This window comes from Daldinia loculata, assembly GCF_022478755.1.
Source record: "Daldinia loculata strain CBS 113971 unplaced genomic scaffold F4817scaffold_12, whole genome shotgun sequence".
Lineage (NCBI taxonomy): Eukaryota > Fungi > Ascomycota > Sordariomycetes > Xylariales > Hypoxylaceae > Daldinia > Daldinia loculata.
The window spans coordinates 342890-360921 of NW_026054866.1; the positions used below are offsets into that span (position 1 = coordinate 342890).

The window sequence follows — 18032 nt, forward strand, 5'->3', positions numbered from 1 at the left end:
TGTGAACTCCCTCCCCGTCGATGAGCATTAGGAAATGGTGGGCGCCGATATGTCTACCCTATCCGATAATGCTACTAGACACGTGCACGTCTAGTTATAACTCTAGAGGACACAAGGCTGGTCAAGATCTATTTCTTTACATGTTAGGGCGCAACTCGGCAATACTTCAAACGAACAGGCGAAAAGCTTGATCAAATAATATTTGCTATGCTAAGAATATTTTGCGTTTGTTATCTATATATCTTCATCTTTTTTTCTTCCTTTTTTTCGTCCTCGGTAGGCGCTACAGGCTCTTGTTTGCGATTATGTGTCGTCTATAAACATTTTTCTGATCTGTCTTCTTGCTCCTGACTTTTCGCAATATTTACGTCGTTACTATGTCTTTTAGATTGAAGGTTGCTATTTTGATTGAGCGATAAGGGTGGTTTGAGTCGTTGGTTGTGGGTGGGCGTTCTGTTCCGCGTGCTCACCATAAATCTGTAGTGATGAACTAATTGTTCTATAGAAGCTGCAGCCAACCACGAAATCTAGATAAATATTCTGGATTGTCATTATCATTTGGGTATTGAGCAAAAAGTCCAATTTTCGAAACTAAACAATAACTGAACCATTGGCTACCGGCACAGTATAATTATACACGCCCTATAGGGAACAGGCTTTATTATACCGGTACTTCAATAGTCCTTCATACCCGAGTGAAACACTTTATACTCTACCTCAAACCTTTAGAGAAACTCGTCGTCTAAGATATTTTCTCGAGACACCCACCAATAATTTCCAATTTCTAACCATTTAATCAGGAACGGGTTCCCTCCCCACCTCTCAAAAATGCGATTGATAGCATAACTTAGATCGCTACTGGCATTAACGTGTACTAGTTCGTCGGGATTGACATTAACTACCGGTTAGGCTAAGCGCGCTGGCTGAAGCTTCAATGACGCCTTCTATCGGTTCTGGGAGAATCTGATCGTTCCGAAGAGCTGGAGCGGTACAAGTATATGATCCGGGGTCCTTCAGGGCTCCGTTTCGAAGAAAGCGGTCGTCCGGCCCTACTGCGAAACGGAGGGCGGGTGCTTACACGGAAGGTGGCCGGGGTGGGCAGAACCCGGAAGTGTGGGTCCGCGTTCCGCCACGACGAGGCAGTAGACACGGTCGTGGCGCATGTTCGATATTGTATATTTATGCATTATCCTTGATCGAGCCACAAATCGTATTCCTTTTCCACGTTCCGTGACAGCAATATCATGCGTTTCCACCAAGGCCGTGCTTGATATGTTCTATATATAACATTACAAGCAAATGTATATACAAGCCCAGATCGCTATTAGAACAAGTAGCGTTATTAGAAGCTTACATCTCATAAATAGAGGATAGGACGTGTTTAATCTCCCTCACCGGCCTCTCTTCTGTTTAGTAACAAGAGGATTGCGAGCCTCTTTTACCATTACTAGTGTAGGTCACGCATGAGCGAGGCAGGCATTGGGTAAGAAGGATGCTTCAACGTAGGTATAGCACCTGAGAACGTATGCGTTAGAAGTAGTTATATTAAGGAGACATCGACAAAGGGTTGGCTATCAAGTTGATTATGGGTCGACGCGATGCATACCGCGGCCAGGAATAATAAAGGTAAGTATTAGACACATGCACATATAATCTTATTAGTTAATTATTGTTATGATCAGTTAATTAGGAATAGTATAGATAGTTTTTAGGCACAGACTTTTCACTATCGGGTATACCATCTTCCACCGTATTATAAACAGTTTAATATTATAACAAAAGTGACAAAAATAAATCGATACTAGCCAACACACCCAGGCCCTCAAAGTGCGCCGATAATAGACTACGTACCTGTTAACTAAATTACTCGTATTCAAAGACAGTTAATATCCAACTTTACACCCCAATGTCTTTACATGTAATTTATTGTAGTTATACGAAGTAAGAAATACGGCCAATATAACCTTTAGGTGTTACCCTCTCCCCGTGTCCGAAGATTACAACTCCCCGTGCCGTTGGTAAAAAAGGGGCACAGTAGGCCACTTGACATTAGTTAGTCCCACCTGAGCTAATACGAAGTTACTGTAGGATGAAATGATATATATTGAACTTCGCATAGCTCTTGCTGAGTCTGTCTACCTACTAAACTACTAAATGGGTCGTAAAGTCGAAACGCTCGCTAGCAACTTACGTACCCCTGATACGATACATGACTGACTGTCTTGCTATCCCACGCGCTAATATTGTTCTCCAAGCAGCTGTGCAAGTTTACAGATAAGCCATTAGATACCTAGCCCCTCTGATTCCACAACTACTCACTATCGAGTATCTGACTTGTATTAGTAAATCCTTAGCCTACGGCCAACATCCCCAGGAAAAAAACGCCATTGCTTTTTTTCCTAACCCCATGTCACAAGCAAAGCATGAAGTACGTAGTGCCGTCTTAGCGCGCTCCGACCGGACGGATCGATCCATTCATCGCTAGCGCGCCCGCCTAAGGTATTCTAGGTCTCTATGGTGAATAGCGAGGGCGGGGATCATTAGCCGAAGCCGAATATTGGGAGTTTTTACAGTAAGGTCCAGAACCAAGGTGTGTGGATTGGCTAAGATACGGGTCTGTGCCGCATGGAGGGATCGGAGATATAGTACCAGACGTCTATGAATTCGCAGCTACTAGTTGGGTGGGGAAGGGGAGGTTCGTTGGGTTTAAGATTTACATAACTAGACAGTTACCGTAGGTTAGTTGTTAGTTGATGTCTTTTCAGCTGGGTTGTAGACAGCCTAGCGAGGCATTTCTGGATGCGGAGATTATGCGGCTGACTTGCTTTGGGAGCTGAAAGTTAGCTAGTATGACTTGGGCTGTCGTGTAGGACTTAGACGGAATATGCAGGCAGACTCATGATTTTATTCAAATCGATGAGGCAGACTTATTCAGTGCTCGTGTTGAATGAATATTCGAGTTAGAATTTACCTCGTAGGTATGAAGCCAGCCTAAGCTGAGATTGTGATTATAAGTTGCACCTTTTTGTTTACACATCTATACTTATGTAGTATTAAGCCGTTAAGCACAGGCCTACGCCATGCTCTCTTCTCCGAACTTTTCGGCCCCCAACGACGATTGCTATTTTGGCTTAATATCATCTGATACAGGCGCATCATTCGTTAGTCTCGTGTCCGCTACCAGAGACCCGGGACAGCTGAATATATTGTATATTGGTTCTACAAACGCGCACCATCATATTTCACCACCGACTTCGCGCGTTTGTTTATTTTGCGATATATTTCCTCATTACAGTCTTTTGTCGTGGCCCTTATCCTCTAACTCCTGTGACTCAACTCTTAATAGCAAACACAAGTCGCGGCGGAGTACATAATCCATCCTAACGTGGCTGTGCTCTCTATGCAATTCTTCCTGCGTCCAACGCGACGAGAAGCAACTTTGCATTGAGGCAAGCATCACATTGATGATTTGATGACCGACGACTTCAATATGTTTGTTTACGACGAAAGCTGGGGAAGGACATGATTCCCAGGTCGCTCTATCGGCCGCATGGCTTCGTCAAAATAGGGGCGCGATGTGCAATACAAACAAATCCTTTTCCGCATATCCTTGATGGCTCAGACGATGAAGACCATGATGCTGGGGACTGCCATCCTAGTGACTCTCAAGGAGTGGATTGACTTAGTATTGCTCTCTTTTCCTTTCCCTCTTTGAGTTCATCGTGGAGTATCATCCAGGTCTGGCATTCGGTATTATCCGCTTATATAATTAGGATAGAGGGAATTGGCGGATTGCAACAAGTAAAAATCCACCGATTCCCACTGAGGCGAAATGCCGTTCCTTGGGACCAAACAATCATGCTGCCCAAATAGGCGAGTATACATAGATAAACCTAGGTAGTTCATGTACAGATGGATTTCTATTATACTCGGCCGAATATGTGCATCGACGCATGTCGTCGAGGCCGAATTCTTTCCACCTACCTATCCCATTTTGTGCGATGTCTCCCCAAAAGAACCATTTCGCGGCTCCTCGAAACGCGGAAGGATTGTTCGAAGCCTCTCAACGGTTTCGAGAAGCTTCATCTACTCACCTAGGTCATCCTCATGAATTTCCCATGCAAGGACCAGAAGCCCATCTACCTGCCTTTCTATTCTCCTAGTTCTCCTCTAATATGGCAGTGTTTATTTTGCATCTCTAGACTTTTGTGTGGAGGTTGAGGGAACCCAGCCGCGGAATTATGCGTGCGTCCGCTGTTGGCTTGTGCGATGAGGCCTGCTCACCGTGCCACACCGTCAGTGCGTTTCTAATACTCCATTAGGTTACTCCCTTGCATGACACCAGCTTGACGCGCGCTACACGCAACACGTACCTATGTACGTAGTCCAATATATATCCCAAAGGTGGCACAGTCGCGCAGCGATGCGCCTAGGTGATAACAACCACGCGTCAAGGAAAAACGCCCAGTAATTTCATTTTACTATACGAGTAAAAGCACCAACTATTATTGTCCTAATGCATAGGTAGCAATAGGCTATCGATACTTCCAGATGACATTTCAGGTATGTTTACCTAGGTATATATACTGCTACGTAACGATGCCATAGGCTATAGACCCCAACCCCACCAGATGCACTTCTTACCTATTTCTGGAACATTTGCCATTTGTAGCCGTGGCATGGGATCAAAATCCAAATACCGAGGGTCCTACGCTGCGACGGGTCGGTGCAACCGAACAGACATTGCCGAGAGGCGAGTTGATTGTTAGGAGCTTATTAAGACGGAACCGATGCAACTAAGACGATCTCGCATATGTAAAATTCTATAAGTGGTACCCAAATATAGGAATTAAAAATGATTAAAAATGTACACCCTCTAGCGCTTATTGGGTACGAGTTTACTTGCAAGTAGAGGCGAGGATATATTGTATTCTACGGCTGTGGATCCTGCACTCATGTGCCGCCATATCTTCGCCGTTCGTGTATTTGTATTAATCACTCAAACAATCACAGCTCAAAGAAGGAGGCATCCTTTTACCGAATGTTGAATTTCCATTTCAGTAAATTAGCTAGCTATTGGTCTATCCGTCGGTCAAGCCGACAGATCCCATCAATGCTTCGACGTCATTAACAATCCAATACCCATAGTGCCCAACCCATGAATTCATTTTTTGCTTCCCCTTGAGACCCGGAACTCCAGTGATCTGTATATTCCCCTTTATCATTGTGCCCCACAGGCAATCAATGCCAGAATGCATGCTATCCGCCGCTCTTCCGTAGTACCAATTATGCCCAAGCCCGCCCTGTATCGCACATATTGTCCCCATCCTATTATTAAGAAATGCTGCGCGTGTAGGTATCATGACGACAAGGTTCCACCCACTCTATGGGGAAAGTAGCAACAGTAGAGGTAAGAATTCTTCGACCTCTTTTTGGCGTCTTAATACCGCTCGTGACAATTTGCGCCTTTATCCAAAATCCGTAACTCCTGGCTATAATGCAGCGAAGCAAAACAAATGAAATAATTATCGTGAAGTGATGCCACCTCCGAACATGCGGCCCCACATGCCCCTTCCGGTTCTCGCGCGCTTCGTTTTAGCACTGCCGTCCTGAAGAGTTCGTAAATCATCCGCGCTAATCTCGTAGGGAAGTAGCTGTTTGGCATCCTTGCTGCGGTATCCCCTAAGGCGAGCAGCCGGCTGCGGCATGTCTAGGACCACCTCGACGGGAGAATCGTAGAGCGAACCGTCAACGTAGGAGACGTAGCCGTCCCCCGGCTCCGATAGCGGTGTTGAGGATCGCGAATGATGCAAGGAAGATACAGAAGAAGCGTAAGAGCTGCCGCTGCTGCTGGCTGATGAGCTATAAACCAATTCCGGTGGCGTAGACACATCCTGCATCGTGCGGACAGTCTCGTGAGGTAGCGCAGCTTGCCTTGATCGTGAGCTGTCGCGTGAGCTCGGCGGCGACGGGAGCTGAGTAGCTGCCCATTCTTCGGCCTCTTGTTGCTTCCGTAGCTTTTCCTTGCGCTGCATGCGACGGGCATGCGAGGCCTCGATGTTGTCGCGGATGGGTGCCAAGAAGAGGTCTAGCTCGCGATAGAGGTCCTCTTCGGTAATGCGCAGTTCCCATTCTAGTAAGAATAGTAACTGCTTCTCCATCAAATTAACTTCCGTCCGGCTGAAACCGAAGCTGTAGTTATCAGTGTTTATGTGACTGTAGCCAGCCCAGTGCTTGTTCTTGGGTGAGCTGTCGTTAAGGTACTTTGCAGAGAGAATGAGCGCAGCCAAGAAAATCCGGTGGGTCGTGCATCGTAGACCCTTGGCCATGGGCTGCAGTCGAGACTTTAATCGTGTTAAGTAGACCAGCGTAGACATCAGAGTCGGCACCTGCACGTTAGAAGAGCGGACCAACTGTGTGATAAACTCTTCCAACGTCGGGAGGCTGCTGTCGTCGCAACGAACAGCTTTCGGTGATGGCGTTCGCGGTGGTGTAAGAGATTGCGACTTGTCCTGAACGGGCGGGGGCATCATAGTGGGATCGCACTGGATGACATCGCGTGCTGCACGGGCCAAATATGCGATCATTGCCGGGCTCACTGGCTTATATACAAAGTGCTCAAGGGCGGCGGCGTTGAGCTCGCTCATAGGTATCGTGGATGTCGAAGACATTATGTGTGATGTGATGCGCGTTGCTAAGACGAGGTACCAAATGTGATGATATCCGGCAGCGACCTGATATATTCCCAAGTGCAACAGCTAAGGGGAAAAAAAATCCGGGGAAGCGAAGACGGGTGAGATGGACAGTTGGTAATATATTAAACAACAACGGCGTATGACCGGGATGTTTAGTTGTGTAAGTGTGGGAGTATGCAATAGGATGGAGGATGTGGATGGGTGTATCACGAGGCGGAGCTTTTGGTCATATCAGACTGATAGACTGACTAGTAGGCGCAACGCTGAACGATCACCTAATTCCCACAAATTACTGTGTGACGTGAGGATGGTCGAGGCTGAGCCAAAGTAGCTAAAGTACTGGGATACCTGGCAAGATCGACCGCTGACGTGCCAAAAGACTAAAGTCAACTGGGCTGGGCTGGACTCGAAAGAGTGGGTACCCAAATTGTGTCAAGGGTTATGTTGATTAGTGCAATGCCTACTAAAAAGGAGGTGGCAGCAGCTAGTGGCAGGTGCTTTGAATATGCAACTGCTTGCGCGGGTGCCTATGCAGGGGGTAGGGAGGGAGGGAAGGAGGGGTCAGGTTCCTTATCTGGACTCCGGATTTGACCGGCAGGGGAGTTCCCAGTTGCCTAAGTTGAACCTTCAAAAGTGAAGGTACGTTACTCGTTACTCGTCCGTAAAGCGGGACTTCCGGGTTTGCCTCTGAATATCGGGGCTCGCTTCGTTAAAAGCTATTAAGGCTTAATGAATTGTGTCTCGCCTCTCTCCGGACGTGGAGTGGATGGAATCGAATCGTTGCGAAATTCAATTAGTCGCAATATGTATGCTGTTCTTTCCTTTCCCTGTTATGGGTTGGGACTGGGATGATGAATCAATTGCCGCTTGTACGCGTAGTTGATATGTGGCTTCACTATTAAGAGTGGATTTCCTTTTTCCCGTTCAGGTTGTCGAAGGCGTATTAGTGCAATACCAATTGCGCAGACGATTTAAATGAATATTAGTGCCTACGGTGCTTACGCAGACGTAGCTACCAGAAGGCGTTGAATAAAATCGGAAGACTGCCGTTAATAAGTTTGTAGGCGATGGCTAAGTCAACTAAGCGGCTAGGCTTGAAAACTTGTCCTGCTGAGTAAAGAGTGGCGATGGTGCAAAAGAAGGCAAGGTTCCCGAGCCGGCGGAAGACCTGGAGACTACTAGACTGGTTGGGAATGATCGTAAAGGTTCGACTAACTCGAACTGCAAATAACGATTGAGCCTTGGTAAGAAGGTCCTGGCAAAAAAATTATCTCCGAATGAGATGTCTTGCGTAGGCTGAATGACCGTTTGATGCGAAAAAGACTGACGAATCTCTCGCCGTTTGCTGACGACTAGTGAAAAAGTGGCTCCCGATGGCTCCGAGCCTTAAGGCGCAGTTTGTTCGGGGTCTGGCGGGGTCTTATAAGAGTTGAATAAAAGACCTTAAGATGGATCGAGTCACGAGGACTAGTAATGACTAGTAAGATGACGCGCAAAGCCTCGTAACACTAGGAAGTGAATAATAACAATTCAAACCAAAACACAAAACACTGCAACTTGTTGTCGGGTAGCGGTGTGACTGGTTGTGTCTTGTACTTGACTGTGTCGTGTCTTGTGTCCCGAAAGATTACTTGGGTTAGAGTGCAAGGCAAAGCCTGATATATAATACGATCTACCCAAGCGTTTTTATTTTTTATTAAGACCCGGGGGAGGGGGCAACTTTGTCGATCCTGTCAAGGAGGTTGTCGTAGAAAAGAGGGGCTTTTCAAATGGTAGATTGAAGATATGCGATAGCAATTAATTGCCGAATAGTCCTGTTTGGAGGGAAGGCAATGATGATGATAGACTAGCCGGAGTCTAGAAGTGGGTTTCGTATCGTCAAAATCTCGTATCGGTCGTTAATGTCAACGTGGGTAGCTATCTGTCGTAATGATAAATAATAAATAATCGGTTCCCTTTAATACTGTCGAAACAAAACCGAACTCATTCCACACGGTGGATTTTCTTTTAGGCTGTCGACTAGCGGTGCTCTATATGATAAAAGGGAAGACTGATGGAAGGGATCTGGAGGGGGAGTAAAAAGGAGTGTGCGTCTTCAGATCTATATCTACTTTTTTTTGGTCAGTTCATCTGATGCGAATCGTGGGTTCAGGCAAGGTATGCCATGTACATAGTATGCGTGTATGTAGATGGCTAGAGATGGCCAGGGACCCAGTTCAAGCTATCTTGCCTATCCGCCTATTCGCTTTGTCTATTCGCCCCTAAGTTGGGATGTTTACAAACGTAGACCCCAAAAGGCTGGAGTCGCGATGATGTGAATGGCTGGCGGCTTACAACTCATCCAGGGACCCGCCCGCCTACAGTATGCGCCCGCATAATCCCTTTGATTGAGACGGGTTGGGAATGACGGGAGTGATAGAAGCGGGTGAGTGGTTCATTGGTGTAAGTGGTTCAGAGCTTAAAGACATGAAACAAGCGAGAGGGGTCGGGACTTAGCGTAGACTAGCGTATTAGGGGAAGGCTAGCAGGCTAATCGCCCAGGGCCCCCGCCACAAGAAACAATGTACTACATTAGGTACCTAAGAGGTAGATAGGTATTGTAATAGCGCCTAGTTAGCGCTAGGAATACCTGAAGAGGGACCACAGGTATTCGTCAGCGAGACCTGACCTTCAACATGCACATCGAGGTTCCAGTTAGCGCAATCATCTAACGGTACATACAGCCCAGGTTTGCTGCAAGCCAATTGTTCAGTCCCTTTCAACCAATGGCTATAACTAGATGATCCATCTTAACTTAGAATCGAAACAGCCCTAGACAAACCACGAGCGAATGATGGATGGAGAACTGGTCGCATCCGTTGCGACCTTTTCACCTTGTAGCCCATGGTACTTCGTTATACGCGTGTCTTGACAGTTGTCCGCACGTTTTAACCATGTTTATTGTTAGTATGAAAATGGAAATGGAAATGGAAATGGAAATAAAAATAAAAATAAAGACCTACCAATAGACCTGCGTCGAGACATGGATCTGGGAAAACAGGTCGAAAATAGCTTACCACAGTTACACCTGATCGAGGCCAATCAATCTTGCATAACAAGAAACCCGATACCATACCAAAAGATAACTCGACCTTTGTAGAATATTGATTCATTGTACTCCATTCATCTCGAGGATATCGTCGTCTATCTACAACATCTACAGCATCTACAACTTGCTATGTATCATCGTGTGGATTCGAGATCGACCTCGAAACGAAACGAACATGGGTTTATCACCCCGGGTCTTCTCCAGTTTTCCGTTCTTCGATGCCCAACTTACGTGGAGAGGCCCTTGTTTGTGAGATCTTTGACCGACTCTTCCCACCTAGGTAAGACTTTTGATGCATCTTCAAGCAGGCGAGGTGTGCATATCGATACGATATCGTCAATCATCGGCAATTGGTGGAATGTATCATCAGGATGAAGAACACGATTGTAGCCAATGGCGTGCTCTATACGCTACTACGTCGTGGCAAGGCCCACGCAAGGGGGCAAAGAGAACATGCCAATGACTAACGATAACATTATCGCGAGTGGTCTTGTAAACGGGGCCTGATATTATTGCTTCCATTTATCGACAAGCTCGTCACTCTGGCCCCTCCTATTTCCCTGGCCAAATATGCACGTATGCTCGTTTTTGATGACTTAGTTGCTTAGGTAGGTAGCTGTGGATGATGAAAATATGACCCGATACGACTTCTGGACTTCTATGTACGGTATCATCACATAAAATCAAATTGACCAATTTAGTCGTGTTCATACATTGGGATTTACACATCTGTGCAGACCCCCTCCAATATCTTCAATATGTATTTCCTAATTTGGACAATATGTCGCTGCTGTGGCGTTTCAAGATTTATCCGAAATCTCACTCCTACCCCTTGAATATCAAAATCGACATCACCAACAATATCATTGGAATGAAGTCCCCCTCCAGTTAGCAACTCCGCGGCTTTGTATACCTAGATTTCCCCTCAGTCCCCCCTGAAGCCACACATTCCATCACTCAAGGTTCTGACATATGGCCTGGGGATGTCTTATCCAGCCCTAGCCAACGATCTTGGCCAGTGTCACGGGCCACAAGCCCAATCATGATTCTCACAAGCATCGTCATCATCCCCGATCTCCTAATTACCGCATCTCTTAACCCAGGGCATCGATGAACGAACGTCGCAATGACTTGGCAGGCAGTAAAAGTGCATACGTACATATCATCAATATCAGGTCATCGTATAGCACCCACAAGATTTTTAGACTAAAACGATTCGAGTATCCAGTAAAAAAAAAAAAAAAAAAAAAAAGGAATGCATCGCATTTGACCGACAACTCTTAGACTACACGCCGCACCCGGGCCGACCCATCCACAGCAAACCTTGCACTTTGAGCAGAACTGTTCGGGCCAAGACTTCACCGCCGTTCACCAACATCTGAAAGACAATATATTTCCGCTTACAGCTATCCGTAGAGGGAAGCTGAATATTACTATACGTGGGTACCTACTATATATGCATGTATCTGCTATAGTCGTCCGTATTCCTGCCGGATAGCTGCCGGGCTGGAAAAAGATGCAGGGACCAGAGTTAATCAAGTTCGGTTATTGGTTGCAGCCGCCTCGAATCGAAACAACCCAGGCCAACTAGGCAATCCAATGATGGGAGAGTGCTTAGCCCATTATACGGAAAATAGCAGTATTTTATGCCGTGTGGCTGATGACCCTAGATGACCTAGACCCCTTTCTCTCCGGACCGGTAGGGGTTGGTGCTCGGTAGACCAAATGGGAGGTGCAGATTGATCAGCCACGTATTCCGTACATCATGCCTCGGCCTCACGAGGCGATAGACAGCGCATTCATACATAGTACATTACATGTAGTTACATACATGTTAGTATGTAGTTATATTACTTAGGAACACATAAACAAATGAGGAAATCAAAAGTAATCTATCGTTTACACGTTGCACATACAGTAGCTATTGCCCGCAGCTAACAGACGTGACGTTGCGACGATTCAACAGAATATGCCTTGGATTACCTAGAATAACAAAATCCTGCCATCATGACCTGATGATCTCAGCTGCCCTCACGTCTTCGGCAGTATAGGTTTATGTACATCAAAAAGGGAAATCAAAGGTGTGGCTCACGCTCTACGCAATCCAATCATCCCCTCAGTCAGCAGTCTGTTAAACCCTCCCCCGCTGAAGAATTGTCGATCCTCTTCCCCAAGCGGGAGCCAAGGCTGTGGCTTACTGCCTTACGATGTCTCGCGAGGCCCGCTTAGGAGGGCCTATTCTGCTACTGTTCATCTCAACTCGGGCCTATCGATACCGAGAGCATCTTCACGCGGCAGTTGAGCCACTGCATGTCGTAGAATTCTCCATCTCCGATGATATTTTAAACTTGATGCGTAGTAGATGGTGCGTCGATGCCCCTCGTGAGTGGCTATCGACAACTTTAGAAGCCACACACATATACCTAGCTGGGACGACAAACCTACCTAATCTACTGCATGTATGTTTCTCTCCGCCACTCGATTTAACCCGTGATTGCTCTGCTCCACCTATCGGCCGATGTACACACCGCCGACACACTACACCCAAATGTTGAATCTCCGGGTGATTAACATCGCTACAGCACCAAGGCATAATAAGCGACGATAATATTACTGTCTCTCGCTCTGACAAATAGCCACTCCAGAAGGTCCCACCTCAGTCCCTCGGGCTGAGCTGCATGTCTCGACGAAATGGAAGGGCATATTAGGTAGGTAGTAGGTAAACAGGTTTGATCTCGCGTCTGTGCGTCCGAGTTTCGATCACCAGCTTCAGACAATAACAAAACAAAAACAATTGCGTACGTGTCTCTGAAACACAACACCAGTGCGGTGCTTCCACTAAGCGGAGGCCTGGCGGCATTTTCGAGGCTGAGCCGGCTGCCGGCTTTTGACAACCAGCGCGCGTCTACCGGCGTATCATACCACGGCATCTCTACGCGCCTGTCTATCGCCGGAAAGCAGCTATCCGCCCGAAATGCTCCGTAATTTAACCCAACTTTCATCTCCCTCATATGTATTTACCCTTCCGCCCCGCCTTGTTTCAGCAAGCGCAGTAAACAGATGCTCCCGGATCATTTCATTAAGCGCCGCGCTTCGATCTCATTTTAGCTACCTATCTAGGGGTATGTACATATTTAATAAACGTACATGCGCAGCTTGCCGCCGAACCCCAGATTCTTTAATCCATACTGTATGTATCCGGCGGGCGGATCCGCCCCCGGTGTATGCGCGCTTAATTCACAACGGAGCCAATCACGTAGTCTCCTCGGTCCAAAAATAGCATCCCGCGCTTCCCCTACGCAAGCATGTCGGCGCTTCTATCATATGCTATGAAAAGCAGTAAAATCATCAGGTTATTTCAATACATAACTGTAAAAATGGGTTCTTTGTGCGGATTCCCGGATCTCTCTACCCGGTGACGCTCCGCTTCCTTGCCCTCGGGTATTTTCACTGCCGGCAGACGGAAGATGCGCCTCCCGCGGCTAAGCTTAGTAGTAGGTACTTAACATGTGGTGGTCTAAATAAAATATAACGGTACGTTCACGTGGAAAATAAACGCCATGCGGAAGATGTCCAATATAGCTCAGCTCTAGCCGACGCGTCGCTTTCGTAATCCGAAATTAGACACGGAATAGTTTAAGAAAGTAAAGCGTTACGCGGATCCCCAGTCGCATGCCTATGTCTCGAAGAGGATACCTACAGGAATAGTACCAAATCTGCCGTGACAGTGCCGGACTTATAGGCACGGATTTATATAATCAACCTGACCTGACATGATATCGAGGAGCAACGTCCGGATATCTTGCCGTAAAAGTGGATCCACCCGCTATTCGCCGGTCGAGGCACGGCCGGGAGGCCGAATCTCGCTCCCATTATAATACAGGCAAGGATTTCTATGTATCAGTGTATTGAGATGGCAGTTTTCATAGTAAGCTTAATTCATGCGACGCATTTAAGTAGTGAGCCTTAGAGTCAGCCTTGAGTCTAGACTTTTTTCGAAGTTCTGAATGTACTTGCTTGTGAAAATATTTACGACGAAGATGGCACGAGGTGGAGTCAGAAACATGGAAACGATGAAGTTGTTCCGTAAGGAACTTTAAGCAAACTATGGCAACGTACGGATATACATATTAAAAGTACCTAACCTTTTGTTCTAGATGTCTCATCTAGAATGCTAACAGAAGAGATCATAAGCATAGGTTGGACGAATGGTTGATACCAAATCGGAGATGTTATATGTTTAAAGTAATGAAATCAAATATTGATAAACTTGAATTATTACAGCGAAGTATAACTAACTTGTAACCATTCTAGTAATATTTGTAAAATCCCATACGTGAATAAGACAACTCTATTCATGAGCCTAGCTACCTAAGGTAAAACAGCCACTAGTATAGCTAAAGTCTCCTACCCTACGCAACCTAGTAGTCTAAGAATTTTCCAGACTATTTTATTCAGAATGAACTTGAAAATTCTTACAGGTGGGCACCCGTATACAAAAGGTATAACTACATGAAGTTACCCCTAAACTGACATAAGACAGCACCCCTTTTAGTAATCGGTAAAGTACGTGAGGTTTAACGCGACTTATTATTGGAACACAAAAGGAAAAGACCTTGCGATATGCCTCTATAATATGATTAGCCGATCTAGTAACGTAGAACCAATTTATTTTCCTTAGTCAATTTTGACGTATTAATATTGAAAATAGTAGAGATGCTGTCTTATGCCAGTTTAAGGGATAATGTTCAAAACATCTTACATCTCTATAAGAAGTAAACTGTGCTAGTATCAGCAAACTACTTTCAAGGGGGTTTTCATCACTTAAACTGCAAGTCCACCTTACTCATAAGCATATAAATATTACGAAACCCGTGAGATTACGTATTCATCCTCTTTCGTAGCGAGTCATAGTTCTAGGAGTATGTTTCACTACAAACCACAGCTTTCCGTTAAAATCATTCATTTAGTCAAGACTTTTATTCGAATATTCTTAAACCCATATTTACAACGCTAGAATTGAATAATAGTTCGCATCAAAATCGTTGATTGCGAGATAAAACACCGCTTACACCAAAGTTGAATCATAAAACCCTATGTGGAGAATAGAATCTAGGTATCTCAAGAACGAGCCAGGTATTTCTTAAGCAATCTCATCACTGCTGTCCTCCTTTCCTGTAAGCCCTTATCACGAATGCGAATACGCCCATCCATGCCTAGCTGATCTTAAGAAGGTAAGCTCGGAAAGCCTGTGTCGCCTTTTTATTCCTTCATCTTGACGTAATTGCTAGGGAATATGCCATGCCTTGAGCCGATCATGCCAGTCCTAAAACAGGTGTGTGTTAGTGTCAAAGTTTCAGTAAGTCGCGCGGGCTAGTATGTCCTTACCACCAATCATTAGCACTATCAGTCTTTTTTAACACTGTGATAACATCGCCCTTTTTGAAACCCAAATCGCCCGGCTGGTCCGGTTCGAAGTTGTATAACGCAACGGCCTCATTCTTCTTCATTAACGCTTGCTTACTTGCGAAATTCGGTTTCGGTGCCGCGGGTCTACCGGGGCCGGCCCGCCCCCCTTCTGAATAACCACCCACAGGGGCTGAGGCTCGAGCGTTCACGGTGCCGGATCTAGCAACGCTACCACCAGCGGCCGGTCGATCGTACACGTCGTCTTGCCATGTATTTGCGCGCCTCGGCGCACCGAATTCATCCTGACCATTGTTGTGCTGAGGTTCGCCGTAAGCACTCCCTCGTTGGCCGTTCCATACTACGTCATCATGGCGATCTTCATAAACAGGGACGTCATTGTACATGGCATCGTCCATGGTACCTTGGCGCACACCGGCAAATATTCTGGAATTGAGGACGGACATTAACGGGGCGGCTTGCGGTGGCGGTCGTACGGAACCTGTGAGGAGCTGTGCTGCTGTCCAGCGCTGACCGTATAACTTTTCGTTCGCGTCTCGTCGTTCCACAATCGCCGAGCCCTCTAAAGATACTCCAGCAAATAAACCTTTCGTCTTGCTATAACTGAACACACCCGCCACACCCTTCAGAGATGCGGCACCGGCAGCCTCTGCGTTTCTGCCTACTGGTCCTGCCGCTATAGAGACATTTCCACCTAGTGTAATAGAACCTTGTTGAGAGAATGTTTTAACGGCGTGGGAATCGTTGAGAATAAAGACGAAATCGGTCAGTTCGAACCCGATCTGGCCACCGAAGCCGCCACCCGCGGTGATGATGGCCGATGGCGCAGACCACGTGCCGTCGGGCAAGCGGGCGACGACAAGCCCAGAACCAAATCGTGCAGACCCGAGGAAGCCAGCTTTGATGACAGTGAGGATCGCAAGGCCCTAAGTTAAGTATTTGTAAGTCACGGCCTTTGCATATACGGATAAGGATAGCATCGTTCCCAGATGTCTCGCCGGAATGCGACGGGTAGCTCACTTACTTTAGCATTCGCTAGGACCGACGGAGGAATTATCTTGTCGGGACCAAACGCTTGGCGAGGATCGATGAAAGAAGTAAGAATCTTGCCACATTTCTTGCATTCCGCTACGGGAAGTGTTAGCAATTTACTTTATAATCGTAGTAGCAAGTACCCGATCGCGCGAGACTGCGCGTATTCGTAGTTAGAGACTTACACGCCATAGACGACGGGATAGGGTTGTTGATACCCATCTTGAGATTCTTGTTGGTATCTCAAGTCGAAAAGCGGTCTAATCCGAAATTTCCGAGCTTAAAGCCTTTTTGCGACGGTAAGGAATATTAAATAGTTGATAGGTATCGCGGTGAGTTGCAAACACCAACTGCGGGGGTTAAACTCGTCAAGTTAAATTGGATCTTGTGAGAAGGTGATTTTAAATGACAGAATGTATTGTCAGGATATATGAAGCTATAACGCGCAACTATTGCGACCGTATTTTTTTGGATGTGGAAAGATGAAGTAGATAGGTAGGTAGTAGGTAGGTGCCTGACTAAGGCTGGTATGTAATATTTGTATGAAATACAAATGTTTACCTTTACGAAGGAAGAACCAATACTAATGTCGTCAGCTGCTGAAGCTCTGCCACCTCGGCGGGGCAAGCGGCAGCAACGGCAAAGTTCCAAAAGCGCCAAAGCCAACGCAAGGCTACGCACACAAACATACCTAGGTACATGCATATACTTAGCGAGTACAGAACGATGAGGTCAGAGTTGGGACGGCCCCACGTACCACGAGTAATGATTTCCGAGCTGCTGGAAGCTAAAAGCTAAGCCGGGGGTAGATGCCAATTCAAGTGGCAGACGGTACAATCTTGGTACCGATACAACACTGCAAGGATCCGCGGCGATATCTGAATGTAGAACGCTAAAGTCACCAGCCACAATCTGCGTCATCTAACCAACTCGCCTCCTTTTCTCGTCACGGAACCAAATGATGCTCCCGTTACAGCCAACTTTTAGGGTAAAAGAATAGCGAATAATACACTTACGGAAAACAAAGACGGCAATCGACAATCAGTCTTCGCCCACTGGGGGCCCTGAGTATTAACGAACCTCCAAGTACAACGATTCGCTTATCGCCGCCGTTTCATATTCCTGCTCATTCCACGATCCTTTAGCGGCGCATTGCAAGACCGAAAGAGAAGCGAATCCCGATTCTACCGTTCTTCTACTACTTCAACCATCGTAAAACATACGCGAGGGGAATCCGACTATCGAGGTCAACATGTCGGAGGCGTACGAGCGTGAGCGCCAGAACAATGCGCGCCTGGAGGAGCTGTCCGCGAAGGTGTCGTCGCTGCGTGGCGTAACGGTGGATATTTACGATAACGCGAGAGCGCAGGACGTGATCGACAATACTGTACGGGATTACCGCTTAACATCTATCAGCCTTTTAGGCATAAGACTAACACTAAGCTTTCGCATTATGTAGTCCGATACGTTTTCCTCCATGTCGTCGCAGCTAAAAGGATCCGCCGGTCGATTGGGTCGTATGGCAGCGTCGGGAAACAAGGTCGCCATTCTGAAACTCTCGGGCATCCTCGTCGGCGCCTTTCTCATACTATACTATATCCTCAAGTGGATTTTCTGAACGACTACTTTACGGATTGGCACGCCAATATATAAACCAGGAAAAAAGCGAACAAGCTCTATTGAGGAAAGCCAGGTAGGCTATTGTCGAATGATATACCATTAGTCCTTTACGTGAGCCCTGCGGATTTGGGCCCTTTAGATTTACAGCCCTTCTTGGATGGCGTAGGAGT

General features: G+C 46.5%; 3 protein-coding genes across 3 annotated transcripts; 1 reads left to right on the forward strand and 2 right to left on the reverse strand.

Moving 5' to 3' along the window:
* Positions 1–5525: 5525 nt before the first annotated feature.
* Positions 5526–6671, reverse strand: F4817DRAFT_313910 (cyclin; the record flags this gene model as incomplete). Its single annotated transcript, XM_049300322.1, has 1 exon — positions 5526–6671. The coding sequence occupies one exon, from the start codon at positions 6669–6671 to the stop codon at positions 5526–5528; it is 1146 nt and encodes a 381-aa protein (XP_049161094.1).
* An 8077-nt stretch (positions 6672–14748) lies between these two features.
* On the reverse strand, positions 14749–16933 carry F4817DRAFT_331456 (DUF500-domain-containing protein). Its single transcript, XM_049302510.1, has 5 exons — positions 16804–16933; positions 16428–16592; positions 16235–16338; positions 15172–16136; positions 14749–15109 (listed from the first exon to the last, which is right to left on the reverse strand). The coding sequence occupies exons 2-5, from the start codon at positions 16462–16464 to the stop codon at positions 15046–15048; spliced, it is 1170 nt and encodes a 389-aa protein (XP_049161095.1). The 5' UTR covers positions 16465–16592; positions 16804–16933; the 3' UTR covers positions 14749–15045.
* Positions 16934–17494: 561 nt separating this feature from the next.
* Positions 17495–17860, forward strand: F4817DRAFT_313912 (uncharacterized protein; the record flags this gene model as incomplete). The annotated part of the gene is made up of 2 exons (XM_049300323.1): positions 17495–17629; positions 17702–17860. 2 exons carry the CDS (start codon positions 17495–17497, stop codon positions 17858–17860), a joined length of 294 nt encoding a protein of 97 aa, XP_049161096.1.
* Positions 17861–18032: the final 172 nt, after the last annotated feature.

What these genes read in the sequence shown, in the direction of transcription:
- F4817DRAFT_331456 (XM_049302510.1), bottom strand. Translation starts at nt 16,464, where the DNA reads ATGGGTATCAACAACCCTATCCCGTCGTCTATGGCGT. An exon ending in TATCCCGTCGTCTATGGCGT is followed by an intron (nt 16,339 to 16,427) that starts GTAAGTCTCTAA and finishes CACTTCCCGTAG; the next exon opens with CGGAATGCAAGAAATGTGGC. An exon ending in CGGTCCTAGCGAATGCTAAA is followed by an intron (nt 16,137 to 16,234) that starts GTAAGTGAGCTA and finishes TACTTAACTTAG; the next exon opens with GGCCTTGCGATCCTCACTGT.